At 37.6% G+C, this 22,592-nt stretch overlaps 1 protein-coding gene across 1 annotated transcript; it reads left to right on the top strand.

The window, feature by feature from the left end:
- Positions 1–215: 215 nt before the first annotated feature.
- pgfb (placental growth factor b) lies at positions 216–22,400 on the top strand. Its single transcript, XM_044143486.1, has 7 exons — positions 216–813; positions 16,515–16,551; positions 17,782–17,978; positions 19,149–19,228; positions 20,865–20,894; positions 20,992–21,054; positions 21,152–22,400. Exons 1-7 carry the CDS (start codon positions 751–753, stop codon positions 21,171–21,173), a joined length of 492 nt encoding a protein of 163 aa, XP_043999421.1. The 5' UTR covers positions 216–750; the 3' UTR covers positions 21,174–22,400.
- Positions 22,401–22,592: the final 192 nt, after the last annotated feature.

Raw genomic sequence — 22,592 nt, 5'->3', positions numbered from 1 at the left:
GAACGGGTTAGCAAAATAACCCAGACTATGCAGTTATTGGTAAGCAAACCTTATGCGCATCACTACACGTTAAAAATGTTGCAGTGATGGTATAAATGAGCAGGCTGTGGCTAAAAGATGCTGTAAAGTTTCAGTTGATTCTCAGGAGGTCACAGAGGGAGGACGGGGAAGGGGAGGAGATTTAAATGTCCAATAAAAAGGTGGTGCGGGGAAATTAGACTGAAGTGTTTCTTTAAGCCGGCTGGAGCTCAGGGCGAGACCAGAAACTGAAACTTGCAGTCTATAACTTACTATTTGCTTCCGGAGCGGCTCTTCTTTTAAGAAAACTTTGGACTGAACCATGTAATTTTTTTCACTTTGCTCGGGGATTTTTTTGCCTGTTTTATCGTCCTTTTACATTTTGACTCGCAGCTTGAACCACTTATATATTTTATTTCTTTAAGCATTGGCTTTAAGTGCGGATCCTAAGGGATTGAATCGCTTTTAACTCTAGCACTTTCTCCGGGTCCCTGGGGCCTTTTTCATTAGAGAGTGCAAACTTCATCAGGTTACACGCCAGAAGCGGAGCTACGTGACTTCTCTCACTCTCACCACTCAGATGACTCGGGAAATCCCGTTCAGCATCGTTTTTCTAACCTGACTGACCACGCCTTTTTTATTAATATTATTCCGTTCAGTTTATTAGTTTCTAAAACTGAGTGAAAGTTAGCGCCTGGGCACGTCAATCTCTCTGTGCGCAAACACCGCGAAATGACACCGAGTTTTGTTCTCGGGTGTGTGGTGGCGCTTTACCTGCTCCTCTCACCTGTACAGGTATGCTCTTTCACACTTCACACACAGACATTTTTTCTTTTTTTTTTACCTAAATTTGTGAAACATATGTTTTCTTTTGCGCGTAATTTGTGAATTGACTCTCCTTTCACATTGATATGAACAAAAATAGGCAATTATTCCTATTTTTTATATTTTGTAGAATATTATAGTCATTGTTGGATATTTTAGTCTAGTTCCGCTTAAAATATTAATATGAAATCAGTAAGTTAGTGATGATCAGAGCCGGTCCAAGGTTTTATGAGGCCCTTAGCAGAACAACATTTTGGTGCCCATTTTAAATTAAGCATACCAGCATATCACTGACCTTTTTTCATTAGATGTGCTACTATTCTGCTTGATTTTTCAGATGTTGATCATATCGCCTAATTGGTAATTGCAGTCAGGGCTGAGCCATCCCCTCTCACCTTGTTGTTTTTTTTTTCTTTCTTTGCTATCAGTGGCTACAGTTTTGAAAATTTGCGATTAGGTAAAATAAACCTACCAAGGAGAGCCATTTTTTTCATTCCTGTTACCAAAATAGCCTGGGGCTTGTTGTTGAAGTTTTGGTCTGAGAATACCATGTTTAATTTACAGTGTCACCAAAGCATTCATAACCCTTAATTCTTTCCATATTATATTATATTATATTATATTATATTATATTATATTATATTATATTATATTATATTATATTATATTATATTATATTATATTATATCTACACAAAACTGTCAATATGACACTTAGCGTAGCATCCTGGATTCTGCAACTTTTAACTTGCTTGTGGTGAGCTAAATTCACTGACTATTGTTTTGGAATCAAACTCTGTAGAGACTCACAGTTGATACCAACCAGTAAAGTCAAAACAATTGTCTGTAGGCCTCTGTCAAAATAGAAATCTGGAAGAGGAGACAAAAAACTTCTGACAGTGTTGAACATTCTTACAAGCACTTTGGTTTCTGTTATTTGGAAATAGAAAAAGCTTTATACCACCAAGAGCCTCCTGAGGTCTGACTTCCCAACCAACCAACTTGAGCAATCAGGGAAAAGGGGCTTTTGTCAGAAGGACGACCAATAATGTATTGGTTAATAAAGTGGAGCTCCAATGTTTCCTTGTGGAGATAGAAGAAATGCTGAGAAGGTCAATTGCTATTCCTTCGACCAGTCAGACCTTTATGGTAGCCACTTTAGAAATTGCCAGATCAGGAGAAATAAAATTATCTGGCTTTGCTGAAACCTAAGTATTTCGTTTTACTGCAGCTGAAACCATGTCTTTAGAAACATGGGTATTCTTATCCCCTGGCAAACCCCACCCTTACTGTGAAGCATGGTGGTAGTGGCAACATGCTGCGGGGACTGGCAGCAAGATATAGAGATATTCTTAAAGAAAAGATCCTACACTAGGGTGCTATGAACCTCAGACGAAGGTAACCACTCATTTTGCAACACAACAAAGACTCAAAGCAAACAATCATGACAACAAAGAGTTGCCTTTAGAGAATGCTGCCAGAATTAAAACTCAAATCCAATTGAACACATCTGTTAAGGCCTAAAAATGCTTTGCTCCACATCAAACTTGACTCAACTTGAGAGAATTTATAGAGAAGAATGACTCTTTGATCACTTCAATGGCAGACTTTTAGTTGCCATTGCTGCCAAAGATGCTACAATAAAGTATTAGCCCAATATTGTGATTATTTAATCTTGAAACAGGCATTTTTTTCTAAAAACCTGTTTTTGTGTAGATTATTGAAAAGAAAATCTATTAAATCCTAAATCTAGTTTAGAATATTGTCTGTAACATAAAATAAGAAAAAAATTAACAAGTGTGAATACCGGTGGCACAGTGGCGCAGTTGGTAGAGCTGTTATCTTGCAGCAAGAAGGTCGTGGGTTTGATTCCCAGCCGGGGTCTTTCTGCATGGAGTTTGCATGTTCTCCCTGTGCATGCGTGGGTTCTCTCCGGGTTCTCCGGCTTCCTCCCACAGTCCAAAAACATGACTGTCAGGTTAATTGGGCTCTCTAAATTCTCCCTAGGTGTGAGTGTGTGTGTGAATGGTTGTTTGTCCTGTCTGTTTTCTGTGTTGCCCTGCGACATACTGGCGACCTGTCCAGGGTGTACCCCGCCTCTCGCCCGGAACGTTAGCTGGGAATAGGCACCAGCAACCCTCCTACCCTGACCCCATTAGGGACAAAGGGTGTATAGAAAATGGATGGATGGATGGATGGATGGAAGTGTGAATACCATCTGGTGACATTGTACCTAAAGATGAGAAGATTGTTTTAAGTTAGGCAAATGTTATGTTCTATATCTATTTTCCAACAGCTTACCTGAAATTATATGTTAGCACATGTTTGATAGGATCTTTAGGTTACATACAAAGATTATTTCAGGTTACTTTACTGACCTTGTAGGTCTTATTTTGACACCATATATATATAATCAAGCTACTTTTCATATTAAATGGCTGTTTGCAACTTGTTTGCAAACATACCTACTTTTATGCTGTCTATATGTTATCCTTTTGTACCCGTTTAATCACTTTGTTGTTTGCTTTATTGCATTTTGTCTTGATCTGATTTTGGTGAGTTGGGGAGGATGGGCGATGAATGCCTCCCCTATAAAATTGCTGCCCCTCACCCACCACCACTCTTTTTGGGCTTGTGGTTTTGGTGTGCCACCCCAGGAGTATCAATGACCTCCATCTGGCTGCCCTCCCTTTAAAAACATTTTGGAGGCGCTCTTTGGAAGAAGGCAGGGAAGTTCGATGTTGGGTTCACAAGCAACCATGGAAAAAAGTTGGTTGCTAATTTCTGTGCAATTTCCTATCTCAGATAGAAGCCATTTTCATTCTTTAACTACTCAAAATTATGTCTGTTAACATGACTTTTAAATTTGGAAAGGCTTTTCTTACAAATGGACCATTCAGATTGTTTCCTAATCTACATTAATTTCTAGTTTTCTATGACAAATGACATGAGGATCAAAACAGATAAAACAGGAAATTGCTCCAAGTTCTTTAGTAGAAATGGCAGGCCTGAATCAAACAGTAATGAAGGAATATGAAGATGATCCCCATTTATACACCAAAGGTTAAAACGAGTCCATCAAACATGCTACTGATTGATGTATTTGCAATAAGGAGTTTTTGGAAGAATGAAAGAAAAAAAATCTGATCTGATAAATCAATGTTTAGTCATTCCTGATGACAAGGTACAGTAACTTGTGGTTTGAGTACCTTTTAAAAGAGCACCATTCAGCTCATTCATTCACAAGGTGAAACACAACAAACCACATAATCATTCATCTGCAGCAGCACATGATGCAAGGTGACTCAGTGTTACGTGTACATTTGGGAAAGCTCTAAGCTCATAATTACAGACGCTTTCTTCAAACACTAGTTTCACTGACATCAATTGTTCTCATTCTGTGTGATTTATTTTAGTGTGGAGACATATTGGTTTCTATTTCTTTTGGAATGCATTTTGATGGTATGTTCTATTGTAGCTGGATAATTCGAGATCCTGCTGAGCTGTCTCAAAGTGTGAGGCGCCCCCCTTCACTGCCCATGTTCATGTTTCTGTACATTTTAATAGTAAAAGGTAGTATTAAGTACAGGATCTAGATGAGAAGTGTTTAAGGTATTTCTGTCAGGCAGTACAAAGCTTATCTGTCTTCTTTCCTGGCATCGCCTGGTGGTCTCTTAATGAAAATTTGCCTGAACAGAGTGAACCCGACACTAGAGTGGGCACTCTTTAACAAGCCTGCGTTGTGTCACAGATACTTGAGAGACGACGTGTCATTGGACAGTGGGACTTGTGCCACATAGAGCTCCAGCTCTTGAACCTTTTCAGTCTCTGATTTCCATCCAGCGTGGCAGCTGTCTCTGATGCGTCTCATGTTTAATGCAAATCCAGGTCCTTTTCTCATCCATTTACTCCCACTGTCACACTTCACACACTGCTGAAGCCTGTTGAATCAGCAGACTTTACCGCTCTGCAGCCTGCATTCTGAAGTATTGACTCAGAGAGGCTTTAAAGGTCTGTGAAAGATTCATGTCCTAACAGTTTTCCAAGCCGGACACTTTGCAGCTGTTGTTAAGTTGAAACTTGGTAGAAAACATGTGGTATCCCCGAATTTCCTCTAATCCGTATAATCAGCTCATGGCTTGCTTAGTCAAAACATGAATGACAAAGCACAGGGGCCCCAGTTTGAAGCAGGTTAAATGCCCCCTGCTGCCTACAAGACTGATGGCAAGTGTAAACAGCGCAATCTCTGAGATTCAACATCCAATCTGTCAGATTGTCAGGATAATCTGGATACTCATTTAACCCTATACATGTGCTGCAAACACCTTCTATAAAACCCCAAAAAGTTAGAAATTCAACATCTTTCATGAATTTCCCACGCTTAAAAATGCGTCACTAATAAATAATATCCTTTTATTTTCATGACATTCACAGCTGGAGAATCTATCAACAGCCTTGCGAATAAAGAGATCACTTGTGTCCGCTCTGAAACACAGAGTAGCCAGAAGAGGTTGGGGCTTTTGCTGTTTCATAATTCTTTAGTGCAACAGATTCATCACTTACATATTTCAGTGTTTCTGAATGTGTGTTTTTGCTTTTCTGTTCTGAACCTTGGAACTCATTTTTACTTTATGGAGCCTTATTAGAGATCAGATTTTTTTATTACCACCAAATGAATTTATTTTAATCCTTTCTACAAAATCTGATTACCAGGGATTACATCTTGGAAGGGATGTGGTTTTTATTAGGTGGAACTCTTATTTTTTTCTGTGCAGTTTTGTTGTGCAGGTGCTAAACATTTCCTTCTGGTTACTCTGATTGTAATTCTGGTTTTCTTAGTTATCCTTTGCATTTATTTTAATTGATATTTTTTTGTTTTTATTTTTGTATGTTTTTAATGTTGTATGGAGTTTGGTTATTTAAAAAAATAACCAAAGAGGAGGAGGGTAGTTGTGGTGTAGGCATTTGATTCTGATGCCTCCTTATCTCTTTCCATTGATGTGTTTCATGTTGTAATGAGGTAATGAGACATACATCCATCCATCCATCCATTATGTGTACACTCTTGTCCCTAGTGGGGTCAGGAGGGGTGCTGGTGCATATCTCCAGCAAACGTTCCGGGCAAGAGGTGGGGAACACCCTGGACAGGTTGCCAGTCTGGGTAGGGCAACACAGAGACAGACAGAACAAACAACCATGCACACACAAACTCACACCTAGGGAGAATTTAGAGAGACCAATTAACCTAACAGTCATGTTTTTGGACTGTGGGAGGAAGCCAGAGTACCCGGAGAGAACCCACACATGTACAGAGAACATGCAAACTCCACCAACTTCCCGGGGCAACAATTGAACCCAGGACCTTCTTGCTGCAAGGCAACAGTGCTACCTACTGTGCCGCTGTGCAGTTCGCTGTACTGAGCTTATATGCAAAACAGACTGAGAATTGTTTTTGGATCTTTTAGGAAAGCTTTTGCCAGAAAGGGCTTACTAAATCCTCCTTTCAGTGAAGTTCTTTTTTTTCAGTACAATTTATTTACATTCAATCCAACTCGAATTCAAATTACAATCCAATTAATATTCAGTCATATAGGCCTTGTTTCAATTCCTATCAAGCCAGTTCCTTCTGATATAATCCATCCATGTAAAACATGCTCAGAAAGTGCATAGATTCTGATATAATGCAATATCAGATAGTCATTGTACCATCAGGGTCAGTTTATAAAATTAATTAATTAATTTAATCATTATTTTATTGGATTTCCATGGAGATGAAATCTCTACTTTTGGAGTGAGACCTGGCCAAGAGGCACACTGGTGTACAGATACCAGTGACTAAAAATTTGTCACTCTAAGCATGCTTTGGTCATTGAGTTCACAGCAATAAACATGAAAGCACTAGTCCAAAATTATGCATCAATAAAATATATGTAGCCGGGTCAGATTTTCATTGATAGCTAAACTCTGTGAACACGCTTGCTGATTTATTATGGTATTACTACCCCAGACTGAGGGTGGAAGCACCTGGGTTTCCTATCTGAACAATGGTGACCTCTTGCTCACCCTTTTACATGACAAGTCCAAAGAATTAGTGTGTATTTGTGCTGTAATTGCTTGTTTTATTCCTGATTCCTTGGCTGTGTAAACCACGTGCTGTATGAACACCTGTATATGTGCTAAATTGCAGGTGTATAGATAGAAGATACAAACCATATCATGTCTCTATTGCAGATTGAATACAGGAGAGTTTTTTTTAAAAAATCTTCAGTGTCTGTTGCGTCTGACAAATTTTCATCAGTTTGCAGTTAATCTGTAGTGTTTGGTGTAAACTACCTCCTTCATTTTATGGTTGCATGCAAGAGGGCTAAGAAAATGCTGCATCAGCAGTTCCAAACCTGACTTCCTTTTAGCCCATTGAGTTTGGCACTGATGATAACCTGCTTTGGTGTGACAGGAATTTTAGCTGAGGATAGAGCTTGAAAGCATCTCTGGTATGTATTTCTGCCACTCCTACATGACAAAACCACAAGTACCAAAAGCTGTTTGGTTTTGCCTAACCATTAGATTAATCTCATTATAAAGAAAGCTTGCTCTAAATGTCTCTGACCAAAAATGGGGGCAATTATTTTTTTCTATGATAAAACCATACAAACTAGATAACATTAGATTGTTTCTGAGCCTTACATTCATCATTGCAATGCGTTTTCGCAATGCCTGTTCCATATCTAACCAACAGATAGGAGGGATAAGGTTAAAAGGATGGTTTAGATGTTTTTGTAGTGGGAGTTGAGAGGTTATGACTACCTGGTATCTTTTCAGAAGTAGATACCTGTCTGGTGTATTCACTTTGTTGAAACAGAAATTAGTTTTCTAGCTAATGACTAATCATGGTGGTGCCAGGACAAAGTGGGCTAGACCAACTACATCCTCAAGTGTTCTAACACATTTCATGCATTATTTCTCCATATATATGGATAAACTCCTATTTTAAATTTTAACAAGTCCAGCAAGATAGCTACTTGACATACATGTTCTACATCAGAAGTTTCAATTCAGTAATTGTGAGTTACCGGGCACCAGCCTTTATAGGAATTGTAAGATTGGTGTTGATTTAGACAGACAAAAATGCACATTTTGGGCTCCGACTATTGTCTGGAATGTCTTCTTGTTGCCTAGGTGGAATTTTTAAAAGAATTAAGATGGCATTAAGAGGTTGTAGTCAACCCTCAATTGTTATGCCTCTGAACTGACATGCTAGGTAGGGAGACATCTGATAGAAAAGTTAGGTTCATGTCTGCATGTCAAGTCATTCCACAATGACTTCCCAACACCTTCTTTGATTCCACAAAGATGCTAGAGCCAACCAAGTCTGCGGCAGATAAGATACCGACTGGCCATAACCTCTGAGGGGAATAGTTCAGATTTTTTGAAGTTTTGTGAAGCTGTTATCAGTACTAGTTACCTTATCTGTAGTAGAGACATGTCATTACTTTTTTAAAAAGTGGTGATCAGTTGATTGACCACAAAACTTGTAAAAGTACAGGAATGTACCATCTTCAATGCCTCTGTCAAATTAAACAGGTTGAAGACCTTTAGAAAAACCTTTAGAAATCCAAAAGTTTTCTTTTCTCTTGGGGAGACATAGTTGCCTCTGATCAGACACCTAATTATTATATCAGTTAATAAAACATTTTATGTTGGTTTATATGTGGGAAAAGCAAATCCAGAAGTAATATTTTGTTGAAAAACCAAACACAAATACAGTTTTATAAAAGACTGTCCTCATGTGGACAAGGCCTGACAAGTTTGATGTTGACGTTAACCTAACTTTCAGTGTATAAGGCACCAAAATTGTCTCCAGGCCAGAGATCCACAAACTCTTAATTTCAGCCCTGGATAAGGGAACCATTACTGATAAAGTTGTGGCTTTTATGTCTGCAAGTACATGATGTTACACAGGTGTTTCCTTGACATCAGAAGAAAATCAATACTGGACACTGATCTTTTCTATTGCACAAATACAATTCTTACTATTCATATTTTTTCCACATATGTTCATGTTTAGCCTCTATTGTAGCTCTGGATGTTATAAAATCAAAATTTTAGGTGTGTCTATGATGACTTTGAACAGATTAAAATACTTAAACCATTTTTCTGCCTGCCAAACATTAAAAATTTATGAACTCCTTGTGTTTTGTCCTCTTGCCCATCTTTCTCAGTCAAAGCATGCTCACAAAGTTGTAGTGACTTGCTGACTGACGGTGCTTTTATTTGCGTTGCTGGGGTATTTCTCTCCAGTTGTAATTTCCCGGCCCATGGGAGAGTTGCAATTGCAATCAGGAAATATGGATTTCTCCTTCCTTCTGCTTTGGAGGAGGAAGAGGAGTGGTGATGCTCGGGGCAGCCGTCTACTCAGCAGGCTTTAATCTCCCATCTGGATGTAATTTACTCTGGTTTACAGAAAAGCGTTTTACTGTAATAGGGACCACAATTACCACCGGTCAGTCTTATCTTAGGACCTGTGTAGTGCGTGAGTGTGTGTGTGTCTGCGTCGGGGTGCACCATTTACACAGTGGTTGTGTCTGTTTGTGTCTATGTCTTTGGGGAGACATCTGTGCATTCATTAATGAACTTACACTAAGGAAGCTGTATTTATCTAAATCAACATCTATATGGACCTTTACCTCCTCCATGTCTGTTGACCCTATTTGCAGCGTGTGTTATTTTGAAAAGCAGAAAGCAGAGAAAGCATACCTGCCCTTATAGTGAGAAAACTCCCTGTTGAAGATGAAATTATTTTTAAAGACTGTGAGAAACTCTCTTAGATAATCAATCTTAAAACGATTACCTTGCAAAGGTACCCATATTCCTTCAACCTTTTTACTAAGTCATTGTGATTTTGTGTTTTAGATCAACACAAAGTATTTAATATTTCAAAATCAAATTCCAAAATACTAAGTTAAATAAATTTGTGAATTAAAATCTAAACAGTGTGGCATGCATGGATATTTACTCTGTTACCCATAAATTAAATCTGGAGCAAATCACGTAACTAGAAAATAAGTTTGTAAGCTGACAGGCCCATAATAATCATGGAGGAGCTACAAAGATCCAGAGCATAGCGGGAAAGTGTTACCCAGTACAACTGTTGCCACTGTCAGGGGAATTTCAGCTACAGGTTTGCCACTATCCAAATAGAGGAAGCATGTGGAAGAAGATGTTCTGGTCAGAAGAGACCAAAATTGAACTTTATGGCCTATGTGGCAAAAAAGAACTAACCCTGCATTAACCCTGAACACACTGTTCCCACTTTAAAAAACTAGCCAGTGAGAGTTAATGAGAAGATGGATGGGGCTAAATACAGATAAATCTTGGAAGAGAATCTGTTGAAAGACTGGGGTAGAGACTCTACCCAACGCAAGGTTTTTCATTTAAGTTCAATTTAGTGTTTTTATATTGTGCCAGTTCACAACAAATATTCCACTATGCCCCTTTTAAAATGAGTTACTACACATTTCAATTTGATCATTTTAAAATATAGTCAAGCTATATTTGTTATTCAAATTGGTTGGAAGTTTTCTTCCTACAACAATCCAACTGAGTGCATCAAGTCACTGACTTGCCTCCTGATGCATTATGTGGATCTCCAAATTACTGCTTTAGGATTTGGGAATCTGCCTCATAACACATCAATGTGCCTTTTTAAAAGCATGTGAAAAAAGTCCAGTAATGTTCTCCTCACCCTGATTTCTGGAGTGATTATTGTAAACATTCACCATGTGTTCTGGTTTGAAGTTTGTTGGTAATTTGAAAGTGGGCCCCGATCATGAGCTCTGACCTGACCACTTTGCAGTCCCGACTGGGTAATGTCACTCCTGATGTTTTAGGTTCACCTGCCTTGTGTATACAAAACAGTGCCTGCTTTTCCTTAGTAGGGGTGGAAAATAAGTTTTGTTTCCTTCAAGCTGCATGTAAGGCCTGAGAAATGCTGCTGTGGATTTTGTTGTTGATGTAATGAACCTGGATCGCGGTGGCAGATGGAAGAGTAGTATTAGAGAAGTGTTGCGTCCACTGTTTTAGTTTCTCTTACGGGTTAAGTTTCATCCTATCATAAAATTAAGAATATGTTCCTGTGTGCAACATTTATTCTTTTTAAGAATAATTAATTAAAATGACAGAGATATCTGAACAACAAGCCACTTTATCTGAATCAGTGATGGTGCTTGATATGAATGATTTGTCAATGTTCTAGCCAGGGCAATAGTTGCAAGAAGGAACCAATAATCAATTTGCAAAAATGCCTTCAGGACGCTGCTTTGTAGCACAAAAATAAATTCCTTATATCTATTTGTCTGTGATTAATCAATTGCTAACTATATATCAATAGTACAAATTAAGTTTTATTTTCAAAAAAAGTTTCTGCTGCTAAATTATTGAATAAACAGACATATGAGATCAACTACAAACATATTTATTGTCTATAGTCTATTATTTAGGTAATTTAACCATCAGATTGGTTCAATGTTCTGTTATTCCAATTCAACTTTCAAATGTTTCAGGAATCCCTCATCCTTCATGATACTTTGTTAAAAAAAATTCTTTGGAAATCTGCAAACTGACATTAACGTTGGGGACGCACGCTTGTGCTACTGCAACATGTCTGGCATTGAGAAGCTATTTTAGCCTTGAATAGTTAACTGATAGGCCAACACAACCAGGGCTCAAGGATAGGAGCTTTGTTGTCCATTGCTCTTGTTGCGGATGTCTCTTGTGTGTAAGAGTATGGGTCTACCAAAGAAATGTGCAAATCCAGAAGTTCTGAAACCTTTATTTAAAAAAAATTTGATTAATTGCGATAAAATTGTAATAAAAGCTTTGTTGTTAAATAATCTAAATTAGCATGCTGAAGTCCTGTAGGGGTGTGTGTGTGTATAATATATAGAAATACAGGATCCGATATAGAAATGCAGAATCTACTATTTACTTGAGTCATTATTAGCCCAAGTCTTGAGAACTGAGGAGGGGATTTTCCCAAATCTCTGCCAGTCTGCTTTTCCTCATTATTAAAGAAAACAGTTCTGCTGACGTGAACCTTGTTTTGGTATAACTCTGATAAAAAGTATACTGCAAAGCCCCACTCAGCCTGGTGACCTGACATCTCTGAAGTAATTTATTTAAAGGTCAGAGCAATCAAATAATAAGGCAGGAGTTGGGGTAACTGTAATTGTTGTGCTACAAGAGCGTGTATGATGCATTTTGTACCTAAAAGTCAGAATATGTAAGGGTTTGTGGCTTGAACATTTAGTGGGATGACACGCATTTACACTGCAAAATCCATAAAAACTGAACCCTTATTATGGCAGCAATGTTAAATCAGTAGGATTCAACCACACTGACAATGAAAACCGAGTCCTTGCAGAATGATTTGTGTTGATAATTGTAACATGTTGTTGGCTTCGCTGTGGTGAAAATGTCTTATTTTGTCAACCACCAAATAAGTGTGTTTAGAGAAATTGTCCTCAGTTTTAACTTGGAGTCCTTATGATACCTTTTACCTTTTTGAGAGAATACCAGCAACATTCAGTATTTTCAATGATTTTCTTACTTGTTGGTAGTTTTCACTTTCATTATGTAATAGGTTAGACATTTGAACCACGTATAAAAGTGAAATAAAAAGCATCTAACACTCTGCTTGTTGTCAACTTGTTATTAAACAAAACATCCCTCGTGCTTAAATCACTGTTTTGTAATCCAGTGGAAAGAACAGAAAGACCTGTAATATTGGCGTATTGCACTATGTCCTTCATTCTTTGCTATCTTAAAATATGCAATGCTAATTATTTTAGCTTGGACCCAGATCTTGTTCAGCAAATGGCCATTATACCTGCTGTTGTACTGACTTCCTCCGCTTGACCCTCTAAACTGGTATATCCTTGAAGCATTAAGCAGAATCTCTGTCATGTTAAGTTGTGCTCCCTACGCACGCTGCCCTCTCCCTGACAGATGGAGTAAGCAAGGAGGTTAAGGATGACGTAGTTCAGCTGTGTGGGACTAGAGAGTGATGATGTTCTGGGCCTCTGTGGCTTGACTGCAGGAACTCAGGGACTAAGTGAGTCCTCTAGTAACACATGAGTACAGCAGAAACTCTTAACAGTTTGGAGAACTCCTTTAGCTGCTGTACAATTTAACAGCCAATATATAAAATTTTCTGTTGTAATTTCTCCTTTTATTGAACTTTTTCTATTTTTTTTTTCTTGTGAGAACCATAAACTTGGATCTTTTTTAGAAGTCAGATAAACAAGAAGTAGTGCATATTTGTTTTACAAATATATCCAGGCCTTTCAAGTCAAAACTTTGCAGAAACATTTTTGCAGTTGCACTTATGAAGCCCATGTCTCCTCTTCCCTTTACTGAACAAGTATGTGTTACTATGTTTTGTTCTTTTGTAATAATTGAAATTTGTGGTTGTAGTTTAATAAAATATGGAAAGGTTCAATGGGAGTAATTACTTTTTTAAGATATTGTTCGTGAACATATTGTGGAATCTGAGCAGAAGATATCTAATGTGAAAAATAAACAGCTACCCATTTTTATGATTATACTGTGGATTAGGGATAGTGCTAAGCCTAATTTTACTTTGTTTTGTTCCGTTGATTTTATTTTATCTGCTTGTTTACCTGCTTCTGAACAGGAGACCATTCCTTGGATTTTATGGTATTTTTTGTAGAAAATATACAATACATTTATGTTGTATAAAGCATTTAGTGTCTTCATCATGATTATGTATTCCAGTCATTGGTTCATTGGTTCCATTGCAGATTCTGTTGCAATGATTCAGAAATGAGCCAAAGTTGCACACATGCTCATAAATAGCAAGACAAACCTAGACAACATAATTTGCCAGGTTTAATATATGTTTATTTGTGTAGCCTTTACTTCTTCATTAAACAATTCCTGAAAACGACACAAGATCATGTTAAACCTAATTAATTAGAAGTGAATCTCCTTGAAAAAAAGCCTAATTAGGGGAATGAGGTGAACGAGATACTAAAGTGAAGTCAGAAATTGATCTAGCTTGTGGGATTTGTTTGTCAAGATCATTCATAATTTACTGATATAAAACCCTGCTTTTTCCACAAGAGCTAAACTACCTCTAGTCACCATTGATCGCAAAGCTAATACTGCTAAGTGCATGAAGAGAAGGCAATAGCTATCTGAGACGTCTCAGGCAACTTTTTTTACATCATAGCGGCAGCTTCTCTCATACTCCTCTATTCTCAAACCCAACAGGCACCAGAGATATTTTCTTGTTATGACAAGGTTTAACCCTCGACTTCTTGAAGAGCAAGTGAGTCAAAGCCAAGAAGCTTTTGTAATGTGTAGCAAGCTCATAAAACGGAAAAGAGACAGAAAAAGTGAAAAGATCTTAGGATGGCTAACGGTGGAGAGAGTTTTGCTTTATTCTGATGTTGCTATAGAGAATGGAAAATAATCAGGTCTTGACTGAGTGAAAGTGACATTGAACAATAGCTTAAACTGCAGTGTGACGTTCCCATGCTGAGCATTAAAATATATTCACAGAGCAGAGCTTTGTGTCCTGCTGTGTTTTTGTGCAGCAGCAGACACAGTTTTTTGGGCGCTGCTCTATGGAACAACTCTGCTGTCAGAGGAACAGCTGTACATGTCGGCCAGATGATGAGCTGCTCTGAGAAAAAGAGCGAGAAGTTTAATCTGTTCCCAAAATGCAGAGAGGAGAAGCCCTGAGTGACTGTGGGGAATCCTCTTGCATGAGGTACATCTTCTACTTATCTCACTAAAAGTTTAAAATGTGTCCCTTGAATACTTGTGCGAAGTGGAATTCATCATCGTCAAATCAGTACATTCCTCCCAAATCACGGTGCGGACTGTGGCAGTGTACTGACAGATACCATCCTCATCCACAAGCTAATTTTGGTTCAAAACAGGAAGAGGATGCATTTTATGTTGTGAACAGATGGTGTGAAAACAACTCTGATGTTGCATAACACTTTTCCATGTATCAGAGTCTGCACTGACTGTTGTGTTTTATCAAGTTTGTGTTGGAGAGAAAAGAAAATGAAATTCAATTTTGTTACGAAGGATTGCGGAAGCAGGTTGTCTGCCGCCTGTCCTGCATTTCTGCCGGAGGGTGTTTCATCAAACCTAGATTTCCCTTCCTGAGATGGAGTCAAGCAGAGGTTTTGTGTTTTCCCAGGCGAATGAGAAATTCACTCTGTTTATCAGGGGATGATGGGAAAAAATCAAGACGGAGGGGGAAGCCATTAATGGGAAAATAAATAAAGAACTGAATCTTACACCACAGGAAGCAGGTTTTTGAACCTAAACAGTTGGGCACACTGTGGAACATGTCAGTGAGGATATGCTGCTTGTCAAAAAGATTCAACCAAACCAGAGTAGGAAAAAAAGATCCACTGTCAACCCATTTTAGTTGTATTAAACCTTTTCAATATTTAGCTACATAATGATGTTGTGTTAATTAAAATTGAAAAAAAAATTGATAATCTTAGGTGGATTTGTGCTACTTTTGTCATTTTTGGCTCACCTGGTGGTCTCTCCTGTGGGGTACCACAAGACTCCATGATTAGATCTTTTCATTTTTCTCTGTCTTCTGCCAGTTATTACAGTTTTTTTTCTCATAAACATAACTATTTTCTTTCATTTTATACAGATAGGTGGTTTGTTTATTGTCCACTTTAAAGCTTTGCTGACTGCTTTCTACAGCCTATCCTTGGCTACATTCACAGCAAATCCTGACACCACAGTCTAATTTTTGATTGAAATATCATTTATTATCTTTTTAGTGTGGTCGTTCATACTACTAATTAAATGCGACCACAGTCAGGCATCTGTGTGAACAGTTTATGACCCCAAAGTGACCCGCATGGGGAGAAGAATGTAGCAAGTAGTCAAACATCATAATGGATGCCAATGTATTTAGATCAATAAAGTTGTTGAGAAATGGGAGCCAACAGCATTGTTACAAGATTATAACAAGATAAAGAAAGCTGATGATCAAGAAAGCATAACTAATATCAATAGCCATTTGTGGACCATTAACTAAAACCTCTGTAGAGAAGTCTTTTTGGACACATAGTTAGAAGACATAAAGTCATATAAAATGTGATGTGTAACACTGTTAAATCGTTGCTTTTTCCAGTTGATTTGACCACTGCAACACACTTTATTTTGCTTATTATAATTTTCCATTTCTATCTGCTGCAGCTGCTTCATTTGTCAGCAGTGCAGTCTCTTACTTTTGACCTTCTCTACTCACATCCTAGTTATGTTTCATTTTACCAGTCTCAGTCTGAACTGCTGCCCCCTCCTCCCATATACTGCCTCACTTCCTCAGGTCAGTAGACCAGATGCTTTTAAAGTGCTCCATAGACACAATGCAAATGTAGAGATGGTTTTTTTTTGTTGTTGTTGTTTTTTGCAGCATCTCTAAAACTGTGGCAGGCTCTTTCACTTCTATTTTTAAAACAAACTTTATATTCTCACGTTTGGTTTAGTATGATGTTTTTATCTATTCTCAGTAACACTTGTTTTATTTGGTGTTATCTCAATTGTAAAGGTTTTTTGTCCAATCTTGGGTTTTTTATGATATGGTAAATATATGTTTTCTCTTTTCAGAATTTACCCACGGCAGACACAAATAGCACCGTGGAAGGTAAGTATTTGTTGTTGTTTTATTTCAAAATGTATCAAAGTGCTGAAAATTAATCATGTTAATTGCATGAGCTATAATTAAAAAAATCAAAACTAATCAGTGTACGATAGTCGAAAACAATGTATTGACAAAATAAATATTTTCAAAATTATTGAATAAATTGTCATATTTACACACGCCCAGACACGCATATATTCGCAATGGATTATTTTAGCCATATTTTGTTATTCACAGAAGAGGTTAGATCTCAGAGAATGAAACTGATTTCAAACTCAGTTGTATTTTCCATACATTATTGGGATGTGAAATTAATGACAAAGCTCAGGAATGTTGGCTACCAGTCAGCAAGCTTGAACTGAATCTACTCAATAACAGGGCTTGTCTTAGCCAAAAGGGATTACCCAACTTTTGACCTTCTCTATTCACATCCTTTCCCTCCCTCACATCACTATAAATTAATGCTGCCAAAGGAGAAATAAACTGCAACTTAAAGGCTTGCACAGCTCCCAGGCCGGGATCTGGAATACGTGCAGCAGAAGATAGTTTAGAAAAGTGGAAGACATAGAGTTGAGTTTAGCCATAGTAAGTGGCAAGCAAAATGTCCCTTAATGTTGTATTACAACATTACAGTTCACGGCCTCATCTCCTGACCATGGTTACTTCCCCAACCATCTCCTCCCAGCCCGTCTGCGTTTATAAACAGCTGTTGTGGTGTCAGGCTCCAGTTGGTGACCTCTGGGGGTCAGTGCAGTCCCAGAGGTGCCTGTGGGGCAACTCGGCTCCAGTTCCAGCAGGGTTCTGTTCATGGCCATGTTCCCAGTGTTTGTTTTCTCTTCCTTCTGTGTTTGGCTATAGTCGTCCCTGTTCTTCTCTTCCCCCCGAAGCAAGTAGGACACTTTCACACATGTACTCCCACAGGAAAGTGTACTGCACATTGTACAAATGTTTTTTTTTTTGTTATAAGGAAACAGGATACACTGTATATCACATCTGGCTTTACGTCTCTGTATACATCACATGAGCATGTCATTATTATCCCGTTTAACTAATTAATCATACTATTTGTGAACAAATAAATAGAAACTAATAGTATAGTTTATTTACAATCCATGTAGTGATTTTCTCTCTCATTAGAGAGCTTGGGAATTTGCTCTGAGTGGTCAGACTCCACATCTTTATGAGAACCAAAAGTGATTCCAAAGTGGCTCATCCTCCTGTTCTTCCTAACAGTGCTGATGTTTCAAGAGGTGTGGGGTCGCAGCTTCTGTCGGACCATGGAAAAACTGGTAGAGGTTGTCCAGGAATACCCGACGGAGGTGGAGCACATCTACAGCCCCTCTTGTGTGCCACTGGTGAGATGTGCCGGCTGCTGTGGAGATGAGAACTTAGAGTGCCATCCCACTCAAACTTCAAATGTAACAATGCAGGTAAGAAAACAGCAAAAAATTTTATATTCCTGGATTTTTTTTTTTTTACACAATTCTTCGCAACTTCATATGTTCAATGTATTTTAGGGGATTTAGGTTGTAGATCAACACAAGGTTGAGCATTACTTTTGCAGGGTAATGAAATGATGCATGGTTTTCAATTTTTTTGTTTTACCAATAAAATTATGATGAATTCAATAATCAAATCCTGTTAAACGAGAAAGCACATAATTAGTAAACAGAGTCCAAATGAGTGTAATTTAATCATAGTATAAATTCAGCTGTCCTGTGAAGGCCTCAGAGGTTTGAACATTAGTGAATATCTAGCATCAGGAAGACATAAAAAACACACACTAAGTACATAGTTGTAGAGAAATTTAAATAATATCCCAAGGTTCGTAGATCTCAGATAGATGAATCCATGAACAGAAAATGTAAAAATCATTACCAGACTGCAGTCTTACTAATACATGTCCTTCTGCATAAACTCCCAGGCCAGAGCATTAATCAGAGAAGCAATCAAAAGGCTTTTGGTAGCTCTCAGGTGGATGAATCTTCAAATAGGACAACAACTAGTTGTTCACCTTGCAGATTTTGAAGAATGTATAGAGGAGCGCCATTGTTAAATGAAAGCTAGGATTAGACCATTCACCAGACCTAATCTGTTTAAAATATATATGTCATGCTGGGGATACAGAAGTATGTCGATGAAGGAACTCTGGTAAAATGACACCAAATCTGAACCTTTTGGTCGATATCCAAAACTTCTACACCTTAAAACATAGAGGTGGCTCCATCATGCTGTGGTAAGAGCTGATGGGAAAACAAATGGAGCTATAAACAGGGCAAATTTAAAGACTGTTAACGATTACAAGACATGATAATGGGGTTGATGGTCACCTTCCAACATGGCAACAACTGCAACAAACAGCCAGAGCTAAAATGTATTGATTTACGCAGCATAGTTATGTGCTGGAAGGGCCTATTCAAAGTCCACATCAAAATCCTACTGAATTCAGTGCTGAGTCATGTTGAAAACCATGTACTATTTTTCAGTTAGATTAATTTCATTGATGTTTATCGTTGTAGCATGATACAATCTTTCAAAGTTTAAGGACTTTTGAAAGGTACTACCCCATTATAACCCTGTCTTCTGACTGTGCTAAACAGCTGTTGAAAATCCGGCCATCTGAACCAGGTGAAGAATATGTTGAGATGACCTTTGTGGAGCATAAGACATGTGAATGTAGGTAAGAGAACAAAAAAATATGTTTCCCTAATTTATGACGTAAAATGTATTAAAATAAAACCTTTTTCCTATTATTTACTTGTATTTAGTTAAAACTGCAGTTATTAATAATGTTTCCATACAGGCCTCAACCAAAGAATCGAGCCCTGTTATCTTTCACATTTGAATTATATAATATTGGGATCTAATTGGAAACAAGGCATTATAATAGTGAAAAACTCAACGTATCTATCTAAAGTGAAGTACTTAAAGATGCCTAAGTGATTATTATGTGTATCACTGCTAAAAAAAACCCTCTCTAAATCTAGCTTTACAGATTCATAAGATGAAATAGTGCCACGCTGTGAGCAGATAAACAAGAACAAACCCAAGAAGAGGCTCTTATTGTAACTGAACCACAGATTATGGGGAACAAACCTGTATTGCCACGTTGTACAAAATGTAGCCGTGTTCTAATTGCAACTTACAAAACTACTGTGGTTGTTGATCAGGCTAACTGCTTCTATCTATACAAGGTTCAAACACTCAATTCCTCCATAATTAGAATATAAAATTTGAATGATTTTCCGGTATGTTTGTACTTTTTAGGTATAGTTCTACAAGTTTCCAGGCCATTCCAGAAACTCAATGTTACCTTGCATATACATTTAAAACCCAGTTTAGATGTCTGTTTAAGATTTGTTGTCCTGTTGGAGCACCTGGTTATGTTTAAGTTTCCTCAATCTCGCTGATGATTTGAGGTGAAGTGAAAGAATTTTGAAATCGTCTTGCTTATTTATTTTTCTTCCTATCATTTGTAATATTTTGGGTTAGGAGATTATTCTGCAGTCAGTATCTTCTCAGCACTTGGCAATGTTGAACTTGCTCGACTTTGTACAGTGACACTCACGTTACAGCAATTTCCAGTTTATGATACGCTTGAATCTTGACTGCTCCTCTGTTGTTCTTGAATATCCTAAGAAACTCTTGAGCTGAATGTGACTAAAACTGGGTGTTCCAACAGGACTTTGATCCAAAAGGCATATATCAAAATTGGTTTGGGAGTAGACAATGCAAGAGGAAATTAAAGGAACCTAGTGGTATGGTTTCTGACCTCAATATTGTTGAATATTTGTGGACTGTGCTTAACATCCAGCTCCACAGCAGAAAACCTCAATTGAATTTTTACACTTCAGCCAAGATTAGTCAAATTTTATTGTCAGCATTATACCAAAAGCTACAAAAAGAATGCTCAAATGGTGCAACTCGCTAAGAGACATTTCACCAAAGATTAGTGGCAAAATTAGGGCTAAAACATAGCCCTTATGGGATAAGAGAACACTTGCAATAAATTTTTACTTGTGCACCCAAACCTTGATTGTAACAATAATTTAAGTTGTAAGCATTATCGTACAACTCTTGGAAAATGAAAAAGATCAGAAGTATCCCTGAGAACTCAAATCAATATGACATTCAGTTTGATGGTAAGAGAAGGTAAACCAATGTTCCAGAGCCAGGTTCCCTGTGAAATACATATAATAAAGCTGCAAATACAAATTTTAAGAAACCAATTTGGTGATTACATTCACTACATATGTATTTAACTAAAATCACACTTTGATTTGTTCTCCAGTAATTTATTGAAACTTTCTCCTCAGAGTGCGGAAACCTTTGATGAAGGTTGGAAGGTAAAAATTTTATTTTTTATTCTAAATTTTCACAATTAATAGTAAAAATTTTCAAAAAATCTGGAAAACTTGGATAATTTATTTTTTTGTTGTGTAGGAAAAGGCAACGAGGAAGAGGAAGGAGGAGAAAGGAGAGACAAAAAACAAAAGACTGTGACAGGTAATGGTACACTTTTTACTGAGGTAAAAAGTAAAGTACCAGCAAGTTGTCGAAATCCTGTTAATAAAGGTGCAATATTTTGCTCATTAACCTGCAGGTGCCAGATTCCTCGCAGGTAACTTAGCGGCAACCCAACTACTGTTGCAGCGTGGCTGACTATTTATCTCCAGCCTGGTGACAGCATGAAGAGTCTCCTCCACTCATCTATCAAAACCTGTGTCCGCTGCCAGAGGCTCCAACAGCTGGGTTGGTTTGCTGACACATTGTCCTGATGACGGACAGGGTGTCTGCAATAACGAGATTCAACAGGACGTGCATATTGATTGGTGGAAACACTCTCTGTTACACACCTGACACAATGGACATCCATGGGAGCCAGTGCAATGTAGAAAAGAACAGACTCAACTTTTAAACTTCCACTTGGTATTATTGTGTCAGTTGTCAGGTTTTTTTTTTCTGTATTTAAAGGTGATAATACATGTTAAATCTCTATATTTATTGCTAAAATAGTTGGACCAGCAACCTTTAAAAAGTTTGTTATCCTTTGTCGAAACATTATTATAAACACTTTGACTTGTACTGGTGGTTTTATTTTGACTGAATGTACGGCTGCTTTGTACATGCAACAATGATAGGTCTCCCTCTAGTGTTTAAAATGTGATAATGCTCAATATTAAAATATTTTATTTGACAACGTTGTTAATCTTAGACATGAAACTGTGTGGTTAGTTAAAGATCTACCCTATTGTCAGTTTCTTAATCTATTGCTAAAGGTTTGTAGGATGTATTAACTCCACTGTGACATGTAATGATCCGATTCTTTACATTCAATTCTCTAGAGGACTGTTCCAGCACCCTCCATTTATTATTTCTTTTTTTAAGAGGCATACTAAAAAAGACACTGGAGAAGCAAATCCACCACATGTGATCAAATTAAATACGGGACCCAAACTCTGGCTGAGGCCTGGAAAAACTGGTCAACCAGAAAATGTATTTTTTTTTTATAGGTTTTTCTGTATCACATTCATTTTCAGGTGGTACTCATGCACCTTTATCAAAATCACAAGGTTAAAAAGTGTCTCCTTCATGCATTTTTCCCCTCTGGTAACACAACACTCACTTAATCTTGCTCCACAGGTGACTTCCTGAGTCTGTTCTCAGAAGCAGAGTCTTATTGGAATGATCAGTCAAGTTAGTTATGTAAGACCTTTTTCTTTTTCATATAGCAAAGAAAATCTATGAAAATGCAGAAATATTTCACCCGTTCTCTTATTTTTATTTCATTTAAATATTTATTTTGTAATAAAATTCTTATGACTGCCAGGCAATATCTTGTGTGAGTTGTGTTCATTTGCTGATATATACTTACTTATGTAATTTCCAACAATATGTATTTTCAATGCACAGCTTATAAATTTGAATAGGCTGATAAAGTTCAAGATGTTTTGTGACTTTTCAGAAAGTGAAACATCTGTAGAATCCTATTGAAATATTTTAAGGCTTTACCTCTTGCAATTTTGGTGATTATGGCTTACAGA

This window comes from Gambusia affinis, linkage group LG16, assembly GCF_019740435.1.
Source record: "Gambusia affinis linkage group LG16, SWU_Gaff_1.0, whole genome shotgun sequence".
Lineage (NCBI taxonomy): Eukaryota > Metazoa > Chordata > Actinopteri > Cyprinodontiformes > Poeciliidae > Gambusia > Gambusia affinis.
This window is presented reverse-complemented; position numbering and strand designations above follow the sequence as displayed.